The 18469-nt window shown below is 48.2% G+C and overlaps 1 protein-coding gene across 3 annotated transcripts in view; it reads right to left on the reverse strand.

The window, feature by feature from the left end:
- Positions 1 to 12024: 12024 nt before the first annotated feature.
- Positions 12025 to 18469, reverse strand: part of Zbtb16 (zinc finger and BTB domain containing 16) — a 184754-nt gene continuing 178309 nt past the window's right edge. For all 3 annotated transcript variants that reach the window (XM_041638710.1, XM_041638712.1, XM_041638711.1), the window contains exon 7: positions 12025 to 17602. In XM_041638710.1, the coding sequence (XP_041494644.1) occupies positions 17373 to 17602 (230 nt within the window). In that variant the 3' untranslated portion in view covers positions 12025 to 17372. The remainder of the gene's footprint in view (positions 17603 to 18469) is intronic.

The following is an 18469-nucleotide window of genomic DNA, read 5'->3' on the forward strand; positions in this document are numbered from 1 at the left end:
GGAAAGCAAACTAAAATATATACCAAATGCTTTTACCTTCCAGCCATCACCCCAGCTCCTGGGTTCTAGTTTGCTTTCTGTTTTTGTGATGAAAACACTGACCCCAAATGGCTTTGGAAATGAAAGAGGTTATTACACCTAATGGGTTGATGGGTTGGTTAATGGTCTGGGTTAACAACCCAGACTTTCTACACCATGTCACCGGCAATTCCCAGCCTCCAGGAGAAAAATGCTAAAGATGTCAAGAATAGGAAAACATTGTCTGTAAAATGACAAGGTGTCAGTGGAAACAGACGTTTAGATGCTAAAATTAATGGAGCAGGACTTCAGAGCTATTTTGCATGTGTTCAAGGAGTTAAAGAAAAGGTGATTTGAATGAGCCACAAAAAGAAAACCTTGACAGAGAAAGTTTCTTTTTTTTCTTTTATTTTAAAGAAGTTATGGATTGAAAACTCAATGTCTGAAATAAAAAAGTTCGCAATATGGCATTAACAGCAGGCTGAGGCTTCAAAAATAAGAATCCATAAACTTGGAAACAGAGATATAGAAATTATCCAATCAGAAGGATTAAATATGTGAAATACACAGCTATGGAGTTTTACTCAGTTACATTGAAGACAGAAATGGTGCCATTTTCTGAGAAAGAGAGGGAGTAGATAGAGATCATCATATTTAGCCAATAAGCCAGACTCAGAAAGATAAATATGTTGTTGTCTCTCATACTTTAAAATACAGATGACATCAGAGTAGAAAGGGGGAGGGGAGGGGAAGTAAACTTCGGGGAGAGGAAGATAAAGCAAAAGAATATGATGGGAAAGAGACAAATATCACATCTTTTCTCCCATATGAAGTCTAGATTGAAATATATATCTTCAAATATACTATATGTTCATGGATATGTGTGATATAAAAGCAGAATGAGAACCAATAGAAAGAGAGAGGGGAGATATGCGAAGGAAAATGGGGAGGGCAAATGTTGTGAGCAAAGTATGACGATCATGTATGATCACGTATGAAATTTAATGCAATGTGCTAAGAGGATTAATAACAAAAGTAATTATCTAATCATCGAAGAGAGAAAAACTGCACCAAACCATAATGAGCAGAGTGTCAGTAACCTGTGGGAAAAGAAAATAGTGGGTAGCATACTTAGACATCGACTACCTGAAGTAAGGAAGGGGGCCAAGAAAACATAAGACAAGATCATCAGAAGTTCCTAAGATTTGGTGGGACATGCGAACAGCCCACAGACCTAGGAAGCTCAGTCAGATTCTGGCTAAGGAAGCTCACACCTGAGCACATCACACTTCAACTTTTGAAAAATGTGAACTCAACCTGTAGGCGGGAGTTTCAGCCTGCTAGCCAACTCCCCAAATACCCATGCAGAAACTTATTATTAATTATAAATGCTCAGTCGATAGCTCAGGCTTATTACTAACTAGCTCTTACATTTTAAATTAACCCATATTTCTTATCTACACTCCACCATGTGGTGGTACATGTCTTTTTCTAGCACAGCATGTTCTTGCTTCTCTCCAAGTCTCCTGGTGGCTTTGCCCTCCTTCTTCCCCATGCTCTCTTTTTGTTCATAAGTCCTGCCTGACCTCTACCTGCCCAGCTAATGGCCAGTCAGCTCTTTATTAGCCAATAGAAATAATCTATATTCACCGTGTACAAAAATATTGCTCCACAGCACTCAACCAGAGAGAAAGGACATGGTCTTGTGGAAAAGGAAAATGACGGGCATTGTGGCTGAGTTCCCATCAGACACAGTGGGATCTGGGAGATGAAAGTGGACACGCTAGACAAAATCAAATGGCAACCAAAATATGTCAGCTCAGAATCCCACATCCAGCGAGAACACCCTTTAAAGTTGAGAGAAAAATAAATTTTTCTCCCCTTGCTTCCCGACTGTAGATACAATGTGTCCATGTTTCTGCCTCCATGACTTCCTCACCATAATGAAATCCTATCCCCTGAAACTATAAGCCAAAATAAACCCTTCCTTCCTTCAGCTATTTTTGTAAGTATTCCGTGGCAGCAGTGAAAAAGTAACTAACACAGGAAAACATAAAAATGTGTTCTGCTGAGCCAACAGGACAAAAACTCCCTGAGCTTTGTGGCACAGCTGGGCTGGGAACCCGTACTAAGTGGTGCATGGAGCCTGACCCTCTCCCAGCAAGCTCCAAAGGATACGATAAAGAGGCACATTTGTAAACAAGAGGGAGGGTTGTACAGATGTTCTGGCCATCTAGGAGAAGCTAGCCGAAGGACAGAGACGAGAGGTGCAATTAGCTGTTCTGTGAGGTTGCTCTTAACTATTGCCTGGATGATGCCATAAAGGGAGCTAGGCCACTGGTTATTTCGAGGCTCTTGAGCTTCTTACAGAGGCCGGTCATCTGCACTCTGCTGACTTAAAGCTGGGTCAACCAGATGAGTGCCTTCCACAGGATGTCCCCAGACTGCATTTCCATAACCCAGCCCTGGTGCAGGCTCTCATAATCTCACACCTGTCCTCAGAAAGTGAACAGCTCAGGAAACAAGACTTCAAGAAATACACAGACCAACACAATGTGTAGGCCTAGTTTGGTTCCTTAATAAAACAAACTTCAAAAGGTTATTTATAAGACGATCGTGAAAATCTGAAGAGAGTCTGGGTAATGCTATTGAGGAGTCTTTCCTAATTATTTTTAAGATTTAGTTACATTGAAGTGCATGAATACTTGTCTGCATGTGTGACTGTGCAGTGGGTATGCAGAGCCCACAGAGGCCAGAAGAGGGCATCAGACTATTTGGAACTAGAGTTACCATGTATTGTAGACCACACATGGACGCTAAGTACAAAACCTAGACTGTCTAGCCAGTGCCCTTAGCCTTCCCTCCAGTCCCTCCTTCCTAATCTTTAAAGGTGTCCGAACGACATTGCCATTAGAGAAGAAAGCTTTGGTTTATTTTTTTCTCTCAGACATAGTCTCACTGTATGGCTGTAAAACTCACCATATGAATCAGACTGGCCTTGAATTCATAGAGATCTATTTGCCTCTGCTTCCTCAGTGCTGAGATTAAAGGCATGTGCCACCCTGTTCAGCTGAAAACTCATTTAAAAAATGAATATATGGAAGTATGTAGAAGCAAAATGACATGGTGGCCAGGATATTAAACACACACACACACACACACACACACACACACACACACACAAAACAAAGAAATGAGAAAAAACAGAAAAAGATGGAATAGGGTTGACAAAAATGTGTGTTATTTTGAATCTAGATGATGGGTTTATTTTATTCTCTTAGTTTCTGAGTATCGTTGAAAGTGTTCATTTTAAAATGCTTCCAATAAAGGCCTAAAACAAGAGAAGGTAATGGGATGGGGGATATGATCGAAGCATATGATGGTTAAATCTTCATTGTCAGCTTAATGAACTTCGGAATCACCATGGAAACACACCTCCTGGTACATGTCTATGAGGTGTTTTCACAAAGGTTTAGCTGAGCAGGGAAGACTCATACTGAATACAGGCAGCACTGTCTCATAGACTGGGGGCCCCGGACAGAATAAAAAGAAGAAAGAAAGCTGAGCACCTTGTTTATCTGCCTCTCCTTCTTGACTACAGTTGCCATGTGGCCATCTGTTGCACACACCTACCACTGCGACCTCCTCACCATGATGGACTTCACCCGCAAACCACGAGCCAAAAGAAACACTGCCTTTTTGTAAAGTTGCCTTTGTTGGGTATTTTATCAGAGTAAGAAAAATAACTAACACGATATATACATGTAGAACTGGCCTAGTAAAACCCATTATTTTGTACAATTATGTGCAATTTTTACATCTATTTATTTGTGTACCTGGTGTGGGGGATGGAGTCAAAGGACGTCTTGTAGGAGTAGGCTCTCGTCTTTCATCTGTAGGTCCAAGGGACTGAACTTAGGACACCAAGGTTTGGCCACAGGCACCCTTATCTAATGCGTTCACTCTCTCTCTGTGTGTACATTTAACATAAAATACTCTAGTGAGAAAAATTCAAAGACCTAAGACAACATGACACACACACATGACACACATAAATAGATATTAGCATTGGTTGTAATACCAACGGAGTGGCAAGCACATTTTGTAACTAAGCATATGGTGGCAAACAAGGCCAGCATGGCTGTAAACACAAGAGGATCAGGCCACGTGGTGGTATATGTTATGAAAAGCACGCTTGGGGTAGTACGGTCAGGCATAAGTGAGCTGAGACCTGAACCGAATGTGAAGGAGGGAACCACACGTAGATCGGTGGGGTCAGGGAAATCTTGGCAAAAGGCAAAAAAAAAAAGCCATCACCCAAAGACTTGCCTTGTCCTTGGAACAGGTGGGAGGCAGTGGAGCTGGACACGAAGGCAACAGGATAATGGAAAAAAGTGTTTCAGAGAGATAGGCCATGGCCACGTTGTTTAGGGCTTTTCCTAGCATCCTCTGCACGGTTTAAGAAAAGCTATAATCTCTCATGGCAAGGAAGACGTGGGGGTGGGACCAGGAAGCAACAGTTTACATTAAGGCTGCAGTCAGGAAGTGGAGAGTGTCTGGGATGTGAGATCTCAAAGCCTTCTCTTAGTGACTCACTTCCTTCTGCAAGGCTCCACCTTCTAGAGGTTCCACAACTTTCTAAAACAGCGCCACCAGCTGGCAATCCAGCGATCAAACACACGAGCCTGGGAGGGACATGTCACATTCAAGCATCTTTCAAGCCACAGGAGAGGAAGATGCAGTCCTGTGATAGCCATGAGCTAAAACATTCAGCATTACTCTCACGTGGACTAACGAGAAAGGAGGCTAAGCACAGGACAGACCTAGGCTACAGGAGAACAGGAAAAGTGGAGGAACCCAGGACTAGTATATGTGTGTAACCATTGCCATTAAGACATGAATTCTCAAGATCTAACCACTTCCTAAGAAGAAATAAAATTTAGAAAATCCAGATGTATATATTTCTTAGTTATAAGAGAACTAGCTGATCCTTGATCCTAAACTGTAGAAAGACTGGTTTACATAGTTATGAGAATAAACAGGTGGAGGAGAGTGGGGGCCCCAGAGAGAAATACACGAGCCAAGAACTTAGGAAGAGTGTAGGAAGGGATGCAGAGCCCAGGAGGAGGAGTGGACCTTGGACAGGGTACAAACTCCTCGCCTGCCATACTTCCTGTACCCCGGAATCCTGCAGCACTCAGGGAGACTCCTCATAGAGATTATCTGTGATGGGAATTAGTGGCAGCCCAAGTCACTGAAGGCAGACGGAACCTGGGGTAGGCTGTGACTCTTTGGGACGTGTGAGCTATCATGCTATGCTGTTCTTGTGCTCCTTGTTAATCCTATTTAAACAGCCAAGCCTGGTCTCAGCCGTTCTGTAGCGGAAGAAACAGAGAGCAAGTGCTGGCATGTGAGATGGGGTGAAATGGGGACGCTAATTGCTAAGAGGGTTCTGAGGGCCAGGTCAGCACCTCTCAGATCAGGCTTGGCAGGTCACCTGTGCCTTTCCCCCTCTGTCCTGGTGACTCCCTTCCTGCTCAGAGGCTAGTGGTTAGGGAAGGTCTGTCTTCTCGCCAGCCTGACAGCCATGCATGCATTTCCAGTTCCGTCCACCTGGTGTCACTAGAAGCTCGCTGTATCTTGAAGACAACCTCCATCAGGTAGAGAGTTAGAAATCCAAGGGCAGTTTTAAAAGAAAGGGGAAAAAAGCTAACAGGTGATGTGGAGCCAGTGATTTTCTCTGAGGCGGTGTAGAGCGAACCAGAGCCTTAAGCTAGAGATTCAGTGTTGGGAGGGGTCTTCTAACCATTCTAATGCAACTGGGGTGACCAGAAGTGCCACGGGACAAAGGGAAAGAGACACGATGGCCCATCATCTGAGGACCCAGGTACCCAAGTGGGGGAGAGGCACTGTTTTGGAGAACTGAGGTCTATCCTGCCAGAGACGGGCAGAAGGATGGGGGATGCACTAGGCTTACCCACTGCCCTGGAAGAAGAGTCCTGCCAAGGAACCAGTCACTTCATTTTTATTTTAGGTTTTCTGAAGGTTCTGGAACACAGGACACAGGTCTCTATACACAGTCCCCTGTCATCATCTCTTATCAGCCAGCCTGGGGGTGCTCAGTCCCATTGGCTAGCCTGGGGTTGATCAGTCCCATTGGCTAGCCTGGGGTTGATCAGTCTCATTGGCTAGCCTGGGGTTGATCAGTTCTGTTGGCTAGCCTGGAATTGATTGGTTCTGTTGGCTAGTCTGGAGGTGTTCAGTTCTGTTGGCCTGCCTGGGTCTTTCTTGGTAGAAAAGTCTTGAGGAGAGGAAGTTCATCTGAATCTGGTCTCCCTCTCGGTGTGAGGTGAGGGTTCAATATGAATTAGTGTTTGAGGCAGGAAAAGAGTAGGATCTAGACAGCCAACAGGTTAATGGGAGGAAAGATGAGAGAAAAAGTCAAGAGTGAAGAAAGAGTGGCTATGGAGGACTTCCAGAAAGATCCCTCTGACCCCCCACCTCACCCTTACCAAGTTATGTCCTTTTCCTGGCATGAGCGTGGATCATAGCTCCTGCTTTACCCATTGTTCCCCATGGCCTATATCTTATTAGGGGACCCATAGAAACCAGGACAGATTCAATAATATCCCAGTTACTTTCCTGATTGTCTGGGCAGCGGTAGGAACTTCAGGCACTATCCAGTAGGTGGAGACAGAGTCCTAGTTTTGCTTCTAGCCAGACATTGTGGTGGGCTTCAGCACTGGGGGCTTCTGGTTTAGGAAGGAACCCCTAAGCCTCCAGCTCCCCTTCCAGGCCATCTCGTGCTTTCCCTGTCCGCTTATAGCTTACAATGTCACAAGTGTCTTTCGAGAGCTGATCTGGGGTCTCTCTCCAGTTGTCATAACAAGTGCTCTGAGAGTAGTGGGCTAAAACTTTGCTGTCCCATCTCACAGTTGAAAAGAGGGGCCCTTGGAGAGTCTTTGTTTGCAATCAAAGCCATACAGTGCATAACAGAGCTGGCCTGAAACACAGGGTCCTTTTGACTTTGAATCCCAGGTTCTTCTTGTCAAATGCCACCTGTCCCTTTTCCTCAGTGATGCCCTGTGTGACAGCCACCAAGCTAGTCTGAATCATAGTGAAGGCTGGATGGTTGGTTCCGTAGGTCCTATTGGTGCCATTCTGCTCTTTGGAATACCGCTGTGTTTCATGGCTAGAACCCAGGATTGCCTAGAGGACGTGGGGACATCAGAGAAGCTGACAGGGACCATGCATGCACAGCCATGGGCTCTCTGAGCCACAGAACAGGAAAGAGGCAAGGCACCATGTCACAGATACTGTAGCTGTCTTTGCGGCACTTCCCCAGGTATGTGAGAGGCCAGGGTAGTGAGACCTGACTCAGGCCTGCCCTGGAATGTCTCTTGGGCATGTTCCCTGATTCCAGCAAATTCTGGCCAAGTATATGAATGGGGCAGTAAACACTGAGAGTCTGGAGGGGTTTGGTTCAACCCATGGAGGAATTCCTCCATGGTGACAACAGGTTAGTGCTGTCGGAGCGGGCATCAGGATGAAGACTGTCAATCCTGAGAGAGTGAGAATAGAGGAGGCTACGCCCTTAACAGGGCACACTGGGAAAAGAAAGGGAAAGTGTGCGGCCTCTATTTACTCCCCATAAGAGAAACCAAAACCGATACCTCTTCACAAGAGCCGCGAGGCTAATAGGAAGCTTGTTTATGGCATGTCCTGTAAATGAAAGGTGCTCCCACCCTCTGCCCCACGCACGCACCCCTCCAGCTGGTGAGCTCTGCTTGTTGTCTCTCCCAAGAATCAGACAGAGAAGGCGCTCAGCATGTCAGGAGCAGGGTCTGGACAAAACTGAATTCTCATAGTCTGGCCTCGGAGGTTGGGTTAGGGATGGGGCTCTATGTCAGGCATAGAGAAGCAGGGCAGCAGGGAAGAGTCCGCAGTCATAGTCAGGAGCAGCTGACAGCCGCTTGCCTTTGCTATTAATGTAGTCAGTAAATAAATAAAGGGGGGCTTAAGCGTAGTGTACAGCAATCAGTTTGGAACTGCAGGGTAATTAGCTCTGCAGGGGGCTGCAGGGCTGCGGAGTCAGGTTTAAATGAGCCAGTTCACTTTCACTGAGGCACCCCCTGGGGTGCAAAACTACCAGTCCAGGGGAGTCAGCACTCTGGTGGGGAGAGCTTCCTTTCTGGACCTGGAAGCATAGAGAGAGCTGGGGTCTCCCTATGGGGCAAAGACCTGGGGTCTGCATGAGAAGATGCCCATCCTGGACAGGACAGACTCAGGTAGTCCCCAGCTATAAAATGCCACCATCCTGAGTTTGCCACACCTTCTCGCTTTCTTACACCTGGCCTTGGGAACAAATACAAGCACAAGGACAAGGCAACTGGAGCCCACACTGAGTCCCACCTAGTCTGCATACTGGTCCTTGACATCTTGAGGAGGGGCCTAGATGGGCACGTGGGGGGGGGGGGGGCTTCTTCCTACGTCGTCCCTCATTTCCCTCACCCTTGACAACTGCATCCTCAGTTCCAGGGAGCTAATTGTCTCTCTTCTTCCCTCCATCTTTTTTCCATCCGTGCATTCAACAAAGATTTATTGAGCATCTGCCAAGTCAGTGTTAGGCTCCAGGAACACAAAGACACAGAACACATGTTTCCTAACCTCAAGGAAGTTGATGTGTGAAGATGGGGACAACAGGGAGCTGAGGTGACTCTGTCAAACGGTAGGGCGTAGGGTCTGCATAACAGGGCCCCTAATTCAGTCGCAGGCAGCTAGGAAAGGTTTCCCGAGAAAGGTAGTGTGTTCGAGATGGAAGAACAACAAGGGGAAGCTGAGAGGACCAGGTGGGGAGCAGGGATCTTGACCCTAAAACCATCCTGGTGATCCGGTTGACCACAGCAAGGTGGGGGCGGGTCTGGAGGACAGATGGGGGTGTCAGGTGGGGGCTGCCACTACGGGTCCCACTGGGAAGCTTGGACCCCATCCTAGGGTAGTGAAGAACGAACCACCACCAGGGGCTCTCCAATGATAAGCTATTTGTATTGGGGAGGGGGGTGTGTTACCCCGCTGCAGGCAAAGTACAGGATGGAAGAGGGAAGAGCAGATGCAGAAGGCACAGGTAGACGTGTACAGTCTCCTCCCCTTTTAGATTCTGGGGCCAGGGGGCTCTGGGGCAGCCAGGAGGAAGGGAGCATGGCTGCAGAAAGCCCAGTGGGAAGGTGGATGCTGATTGGATGGTGGGGTCCTTGGATTTGCCCATCTTTATTTCACCTGCCACACTCTTGTGAGTCGTCTTCAGACTTCTGTTAGCGATGGGCTTCAGCTCGGCTCCCTGGAGACACTCAGAGCCACTGGATGGGTCTCCATCAAGGGTGTACCCGAACTTAGGCAGTAGTGACAGGGAGCTCTGGACAGGAAGGAATAGCACGGGCGCGCACCCTTGTGTGTGTGTGTGTGTGTGTGTGTGTGTGTGTGTGTGTGTGTAGGGGACTTCCAGTCAACCACCCCAGAGAACACAAGTGAGAAGATCCCTATCCAATACCCAACCTGGGGCTGTATCTTTCCAGCCCAGCTGCCTGTCCCCTCTTCTGACCTCGGCCTCATGCCCCACCCCACCCCCACCTCGGGCGAGGCCTGCCCTGGAGGAGGTTGCCCATGCTGTGGGCTGGGGCAGAGGGCAGCTGCGGCCCGCTGCCCAGCGAGGGAGGAGGGGCAGCGGCAGGCCTCGGCGGAGCGTTCTCAGGCTGGCCTGGCCGGGCCCCTTTCTCTCCATGAGATCATATCTGGGTCAAAGAGCATGTAAAGCAGGCAGACCCCGGCAGTCACACAAAGCCCATTCAGCCAGCCCCTATTCACTCACCTCCTCTCCCCCCATAGCCCGCGCCGCCAGGACCCCAGTGCAGCGCCTAAGCCCCAGCTTTGATGTCCAAGAACAGAAAACGGCGATTAAATGTTGTTTTAAAGAGGGAGTGCCCACTGCCCTCCCATCTGTCAAAGAAAGCTGAGGCCTGAGGGAGGGGCGGGGTGCAGGGGGGAGGGGCGGGGGCTGGTCAAGAGGGGCAAGGGTTGAGGGGAGCAGATCCCAATCAAAACATACACATCTTTGGCCAAGTACTGTTTTCCTAGAGGGGGGAACCCTGACATGGGACCGAGGTATAGGGCAAAAGAAATCTCCCAGAAATGAGAGAGTGAGGGACAGGGAGAGAAGGAAGCAGAGGAATGAAGAAGAGAGATGCAAACCTGGGTGGAAGATGAGGGGAAAGAGGAGGGAAGGAAAGCAGAACAGAGCAGAGGACAGAAAGGCTCTGGAGGATGGGGGCTGCCTGTCCTGAGCTGGACCTCTCCCTGGGAGGGTTAGTGTGACTTAAGCGTCTCTCAGCTCAACAACCGCAGAACCAGCCAGACCCAGGCAGGACCTGGGAGAACAGGAACTGGAATACACACACACACACAGAGAGAGAGAGAGAGAGAGAGAGAGAGAGAGAGAGAGAGAGAGAGACAGAGAGACACAGAGAGACACAGAGAGACAGAGACAGACAGAGAGACAGACAGAGAGAGACAGAGATTTTCTCTAAATTGCACAGCAGGGGACACGGGCTGGTGACTCGAAGTCAGCTGTGGGCCAGGTCGATGCTCACCATTGTTAGCACTGCAGTGACCCGTTGTGGTGGCCATGATCTGAGTCCCATCTGTGTCTCAGTGGAAAGGTGGATGATGCTGGAGGAGAAAGGCTGAAATGCTGGCCTATGCATCCAGGATTTAAGCAGAACTGGGTATAGGACTGAAGATGAGTTGGGTGGGGCTTCCACCTACAGCAGAAGGAATGGAACCATAGACTTTGGACATGTCAGGCAGGCGCCGTATCACTGTGCAAAACCTCCAGCTTGGCAACAGCCCTTGGCTGCCACAGAACGGTACTGAGGACCTTCTACTGGGTGCAAGCTTTGTGTTGAGGCAACTCTGAAGTGTACTTAACTTCGAGGACGATTGGAGACCCCGCCTCTGGACCTGGGAAAAGTAACCTGCTTTGGTATCTGACCTGGATGTAAAGTTTGATCACCAGTGCTAGTTCATGGTCCTGAGCAATCACCACACACTTTGAAACTCTGCGAGTACTGCTTCCTGAATTCCCAGTCCTTCTTGAACCTTACTCCCCAAAAGCAAGGTAATCGTTGGGCTGGTAAGGGAGCTCCGTGGGTAAAGGCACCTGCTGGTAAGCCTGATCGTCAGAGCTCAATTCCCAAGACTCACATGGTAAACAGAGAATTGACTTCCAAAAGTTGCATTCTGGGATAGATGGCTAAGTGGTTAAGAGCACTTGTTGCTCTTGCTGAAGACTCAGGTTTGATTTTCAGCACCCACACGATGGCTCACAACCATTTCTAACCTTGGTTTCAGGGGATCCGAGGTCCTCTTCTCCCCTCAGAAGGTACCAGGCACACATATGGTGCACATACATACAGACAAAACACTCATACACAAAATAAAATAGTTCTTCAACTATTTTAGAGTTGTCTTCTGACCTCTATGCATGTGCTTGGCATTTGTACATACAGACCCACAATAAATAAAATGTAACAAACAAAAAAAAGATTTTAAGGCAAGAATGGGGACCAGTAAAATGGCGCCGTGGGTAGAGACACTTGCTGCCAGGCCTGATCGCCTGTGTTACATCCCTGGGTATGTGACTTACACACGTAGCATAAACGCGTATGTAACTAAGGCTGAATGTGTGATTGCTGAAATGGCTTACTGTCAAAGGAACTTGCCACTCGAGGATTTGAGTGTGATCCCGGACGGCGAGAACTGTGCATCATAGCAGGTGTCCGTGTGGGTACCCATATCCACATGCATGCATAGACACGCCAAATCATAAGAATGCAAGAGAAATCGAGACTTAATGTTAACACATAACTTCCTCTTCATCACCAGGCAGAAATCCCAGCTGTGTTCCCACCCAAGATAGAAAAAAAAGGCACATTTTTTAAAAGGACACTTGGAGCCAGAGACAACTGAATTAACTTTATTCTCTTCTAACTGCAGATTCAAGGTATACAACTGAACATCGCTATTTTTCTTATGAGACTTATAAATAAAAATACAAAAAATGTTCACTACAAAAAAATCTACTGTTAGTAGGATGTAAAAAATATTCTCTTTGCTATAGAAGGCACAAACTTCACTTAGTGACACATGAAGAAAAAAACCTGCAGCAGGAAAGTCGTCTTTTTCCTTATTTTTTTTTTTTTAAATCTTGTCAGAAACACTGAAGTTACAAAGAAACGCATCAATCTACACAAAACAAAGGCAGGTGTGGATAAGCGGCAATCGGGGGGAGCGTACTTTGAGTGGACAGAAAGAACTGGCAATCTGGACTGGGGGAAAGTGAGGCAAGGGGAGGGAGAGATGGGACTGACAGGAGGGAGGAGGACCTGAGGGAAAAAGAGGGTGGGTGAGGTGAGAGATGATTGGGAGAGTGAGGAGAGGAAGGAGGAGGAAGAAACCAGGGTGGGGAGATTGATTTGTACAACAACAAAAAGAACCAAGAAAGCTGAAGAAACAAAATTGGGCAACCTCCTAGAATTAGGCTAAGAGGAGGTGCTGAGGTAGACATTAACTAGAACATTGATGAATTAAAAAACACTATTTTGTGATACAAAGCAATTGGACTGGCACTTGTGCTCTTACATCAGACAAGCAAAAAAAAAAAAAAAAAAGGAACAAAACATAACACCCAAACCAAAAGGCTTAGTTTTGCTTGGTCCAGCAGGGCCACAGGGCCCTCAGTGCTATAACTTACATACATATATTTATATATATTTATCTTTATATATAGGGCGATGGCATGGTGCATCATGATGGTTCTTCACCTTACAAGGATGCATGCATAACACTATGTGAACAAACACTATGATACACACGGGGAGGAGGGACCCTGTCTGCAAAGTGGGCCACCCAGGAGCCGAGGACTCAGAGCTGCTGGCAGGCAGGCAGGCTTGCTGGGGCTTTTACTCCTTTCTCCTCATCCTTTCCCCTGATGTCATCTATTCTGTTTGCCCTGTACCCTTCTTTTGGGCATCTCTTTCCCCCCCTCCACTCATGAGTTCTGCTGTTAGTCCTCCTACGGGCATCTCCAGATAAGTTGCAGCCACAGGAGCCAAGCCGGAAGTTCCAGGAGAGGAGGAGACCGGATGGAAGGGGGTGGCAAAACAAGCAGAAGGAAAAATAAACCAACAGAACCCCAGCTCTTTATGCATCTGTCTCACATATCAGTGTCCCCAGTGTCCACCCTAGTCTGGCTTGCCAGGGGATTGGCCGAAAGTCTACCCATTCTACTCCCCCCCCCCAATGGCCCAAGACCAAAAGTGCTTCCTGCTTGCTCCCCTCTAACAAAGGGCCCTGGCCCTCTCACCCGGTTGCACCCATTGCATCTGGAAGCGTACCATACACTTGTAAAAATTTGCAGCAGTTTTTTTTTCTTTTCTAAACATGAAAAAAAAAAACTGTTCAGGCACAAAGATTTAAATAAGCCCGTGTAGCATCCCTGGATTGTACTGAATCACTGGGTTCCCCCAGCCTTTCGACCCACCCCTGCACCCAGATCTGCCTTCCTCTTCTTCATGTAAAGCAGCCGAGCAGCAATGTCGTTTTTCTATTTTATATCTCTCTTGCTATATCTCTCTCTTTCTATATATATATATATTTGTCTATCCCATATACACATAGGATTCTAATGCTTTAAATGCGTAAAGGAGTGAGGAGGGGAGGAACACCGAGGGAAGAATCAAGGTCACCAAACGCATTAAGGATTCATTCGTAGAAGCTGGGCAAGGGGAGGGACCAGTGAGCAGCTTGGATTTGCTAGGCGGGAGAGGTCACAGAGCCAGATAAGGCAGTATTAGGCTTCAGTAAGAATACTACCAAAGGCAGAGAATGACAAACCAGAAGTCTCAAAGAGGAGTGGAATAAATACAATTCCAGCTTCCCTGGGAAGGAAAGTGCCGCCATCCTTCTAGTTTCCCCAATGGTGGGGGCTCCAGAAAGCTTCCCAACAGCCCCTACCTGCCCAGTGGCCATCAAGCCCAGCAGAAAAGGCCCTGGCAACCTGAAAACTGTTTCCTCTTTGTGAGTGGGAGCTGGAGGAGAGGCATGCTGGAACATCTTGGGGTTCGGGCTGCAAGGGAAACAAGGAAAGTGTCCTTTTTAAGCTGTCCCTGCCTCCACTAGGATTCCCAGAATCCTCAGGGACAGACAGGGCAGGTAGGTGCTGAGTGAGTACCATCCAACACTGAGACAGCAGCACAGACAACGCAGCATGGATTCACCTCCAGTAGCGCATGTGCGTGCACACACAGACACAGAACACGACACAAGCACGCACACACACACACAACACAAGCACATACACACGTATACACATGCACATACGTACAAAGGGATATTTTGCTATTGATGGTGGTGAACTTTTTTTTTTTAACTTTTTCTCTTTTTAAATGTTTTTCCTATTCACATTACAAAAGGAAAGAGCAAGGTCCTGCAGAACTGAAGGAGGAGCTAACAAATACTACAAAAATATTACAGTTTGCAAAGATCTGCTCAACTGTCTCAAACTTTTATGATTGGGCAGAAGGAGGGGTGGGAGGGGCAGGCTGAGTGGGAAGGGCTGGGAAGCAAGGGACCAGTCAGTTCTATGGAACAGTTGGCTATCCCCCCCTTCACCCGCCACCAATTTTGAATGACATCTTACTGCTAAAAATACTGTTTTCTGAGATTTATAGAACCCCCAAAGGTCAGCAGCTCCCACTTTACCCCCCTGGTCTGGGGGAGGAAGCCACAGTGCAGAAGGATTTTTACAGATGGCTCTTCCCTAGAAAGATTCTCTTTTCACATTATAAACATGACAACGGTTCTGGTCACATGTTTCAAGTTTAAACTTTTTGCCTCCCCAAAGCACTAAGTCATTACTAACTATAGTTCCGAAATAGCGCCCCCTGTACTTTGCCATCCCTACTTCACACTGGAGGGGCAAGCACCCGCAAACCACATCCTCCCAACACACACTTTTTAAGGCCTTCAGATATGGCAGATGAGATTGAAGGGGAAGATGGGAGGGACAGGGGCTTGGCCGAGGGACAGAGGGAGTGGTTACAGCAGCGCCCATCCCTCGGACCTTCTGCTATTCTTCATGGGCCTTTGCCCCTGCCAACAGCTTCCCTAAACCACTTTTTAAACCCTAAGATCAAAACACAGCTATGACTGTCTCAGAGAAAGATGAGGAGGAGGAGGAAAAGAAGGAGGGGGAGGAGGAGGAGGAGGAGGAGGAGGAGGAGGAGGAGGAGGAGGAGGAAAGCAACAGTTATATGTAAGCATGAAATGAAAGGGAGGGCTCATCTCAAAGCAAAAGGTATTACTGCAAATGTGCTTTCCAAAATTCAGGGTGGGGAGGCTGGAGGGTGGGAGGAGGCTGAACTGCAGAAGGAACGAAAGACTGGACAAACAGAAGAGGTAGCTTTTAGAAAAACAATCCCCCACCCAGCAACCCCCCCCCACAAAAAAAAACCCAAACAAACAAAAAACAAAAACCAGGCTGGTCCGCTCCTCACATACATACCAGCCATGAAAATATACCAATGTTGGCAGTGGTAACAGCACAAGGAGGGGACTGTGTGGTTGTATAGATCTTAATAACAGCCCACCCTCTGCCCCACCAAGCCTGAACAGCCCTGATAATTCTACAACCAGTGGGACTTTCCTCTAAAGTGTTTCAGGCTGACCTAAAGCTGGGCACTGATAGTCTGAGCCCTGGACGGTGCCAAGAATGACCCGTACGTGACCCTACAGGGGCCCTGAGAACCCACCCAATTGTCATTTTCTCCATTCCCACCACCTCCTCAGCCCCCCTGGCCTTCCATTCAGATCCTGAGTGGTCCACTTTTTCTGACAGCTTCCCACCAGAGAAGGGGAGGTTTTCTACCAGATCAGATTCAAAGCCAACTATGAACTTCTGCTGGAACAGACAGACACACTCTCCCCATTCCTCCAACCACCCTCCCCACCCAACCAAAGGGGGGAAAAGAGATAGGGGGTTAAAAAGCTCATGAGGTCACAAAAAATAAAAACTGAGGTAATTCAAGTACAATGTGCTAAAAGCAAAAGTAACAAGAGGCCAAAGCGCGTTCGACTCCTCCTCCCTGCTCCCTGGAGACTGCGAGGACCCAAGCCAGGAATTCAGTGCTAATTTCCAGATCTGGGGTTAAAAGATCCTCACTGTGATAGCAACTCCCCTCCATCCTGCGCCCCTGGTGGCTAGTCCTCCCACCATGCTCTATCAGGACATCCATTCCCTCCCTCAGGCAGGTAAAGTTCACCTGCAGGAGAGTATCCACTCCTTCTCCTGGCAATGGGACTTTTCAATAGGATGATGGCATTCCTTCCCCTAGGGGCCCAAGTGGGGTTGTGGTGATGTGTGCTTGTTTGGATGGTGGGATGGAATATATTTAGTTGGTTTTTGTTTTGTTTCCTTTTTGCAAGCAGAAAGCAGGTCAGCAGGGATCTTGCACATGAGGGGGTTTGGCTGGGGTTCAGTGCGGATTTATTTTGTTCTGTGTTCTCTGAAAGCTAAGGGAAAGAAGGAAGGGGTTTTGGAATCTGACACAGTTTTCCCCAGGAGGGACCTAAGGAAGACACAGTCCAGATCCACACAGGGAGTGAGCCCCTTGTGACCAGAGGACAGCCATCAAGCAGGTGCAAGGAGCTGAAGGGTGAGGCGAGCCATGGGGCTCTCGAAGACCATGAGGGGCAGCAGGCAGGGCTGGGCAGAGCAGGAAGCCCTTTCTCTCCCCAGTCTGCCCCCAGTCTTCCAGAGCCACCACTCTTAAGCGGCAGTCAACCAGAGACACCACCTCTCACCGCCTCCAGTGGCCCTCTCTGCTCCCTTCCTGCCGTCTTCCGAGGAGGGGAAGGAAGGAGTGAGGGCAGAGGCAGTGGCTCTGACCCAAGGACCTCGCACTTGCTTTTTGGGCTCCATTTCTGGACAAAAAAGGAAGGTCTAGGTTGCGGAGAGGAGAAAAATATGCCACTGTGTGAATGAGCAAAACCACCCCACCCACCCAACAGAACCAAGTTGGGTAGAAACCCCAAGGAAGGGGCAGCGGTATGACAGCCAGATGGCCTAGAATCCCAGAAGGAATCCAAGGCCAAGTAACTACTTAGTTTCCTTCTCCTTCTCTCTCTCTCTTTCTTTTCTATTCCCCCCTCTTTTCTCTGCACAGTCTTTCCACTTTATCTTGCTCTAGCTCATCTTTGCAGGCTCCCACCATTGCTCTATCTTATGTGGGGGGGTCCCTGCTTCACACATAACACAGGTAGAGGTACGTCTTCTCTATCCTCCAGTCGGGGGGGATCTCCTCCGGCTTGTGGCCTTTCATGTGCTTCTGCATGGAGGAGAGGCTGGGGCAGTACTCCGTGCAGATGGTGCACTGATAGGGTGAGGCGCCATTGTGTGTTCTCAGGTGCTTGATCATGGCCGAGTAGTCTCGGGAGCGCTGGTGGCAGAGTTTGCACTCGAAGGGCTTCTCACCTGTGGAGGAGACAAGGCAGGACAGGGGAATGTGAGGACCGAGAGGGCCATGGGTCATCCTTAGGCTTGCTGGAGAATGTCCATCCTTCTAGCCTTGTAGTCTCCAACAGAACTTGCCATCCAACATGGTAACCATTGATCACACAGGGCTAATGGTACAGTTATAAGGTTATATAGTATGGTTATGGGCTACCGTGGCTAGTACCTGGCAGCTAGAAATGATCTATGGAGCTCTGGCCCCTTGTCACATTATCTTTAGGCAGGGAGTTTCCCTTCTAATTAAGGAAACGTGGACTGAGAAAGGAGGTAGGTAGTAAGTCTCTGAAGTCCATCGGGATGCTTCTTCATAGCAAAGCTCATCCATAGGAAACAGGGAAGCAGGTGGAGTCCTTTTAGAGCTACAGATAGTAAGGAGGGGAAGGGGCAGGGGCAATCAAGGAGCCCAGTCCTTCAAACACATCCCACCTGGAGCCATCTACCCACTAAGGCTCTAAAGCCCTCTCCTAGACTTTACCTCCCATTCTAGGGCTGGGGGCGGGGGTGGCTCTACAGAGACCCTAGGAGTGTACAATGACACCCTAGTCTGCTTTCCAGATCTCCCTTCCACTAGAGTGCCCTGGAGCTGAGCAGAGATGTAAGGGAACCTTGTTTCAATACAGTAATTAACTGGTCAGCCATCTAGCCATCGATACTCCTCCGTGCTGAGGCCCCGGCAAATAATGAAGTAATGAACAGCCGAAGTGATCTAACTATCGACCAGCTATTTACAATAGTCACTGCCAATGCATTTAATGATCTGCCCACTAGGTCACGTCCCACAACAAGGGACTGAGGAAACCCCGGGACTCTGGGATATTCCCTGGGTTA

The sequence above is a fragment of the Microtus oregoni genome, unplaced genomic scaffold (genome assembly GCF_018167655.1).
Source record: "Microtus oregoni isolate MIOR12 unplaced genomic scaffold, Mior012 000055F_ref0000237, whole genome shotgun sequence".
Lineage (NCBI taxonomy): Eukaryota > Metazoa > Chordata > Mammalia > Rodentia > Cricetidae > Microtus > Microtus oregoni.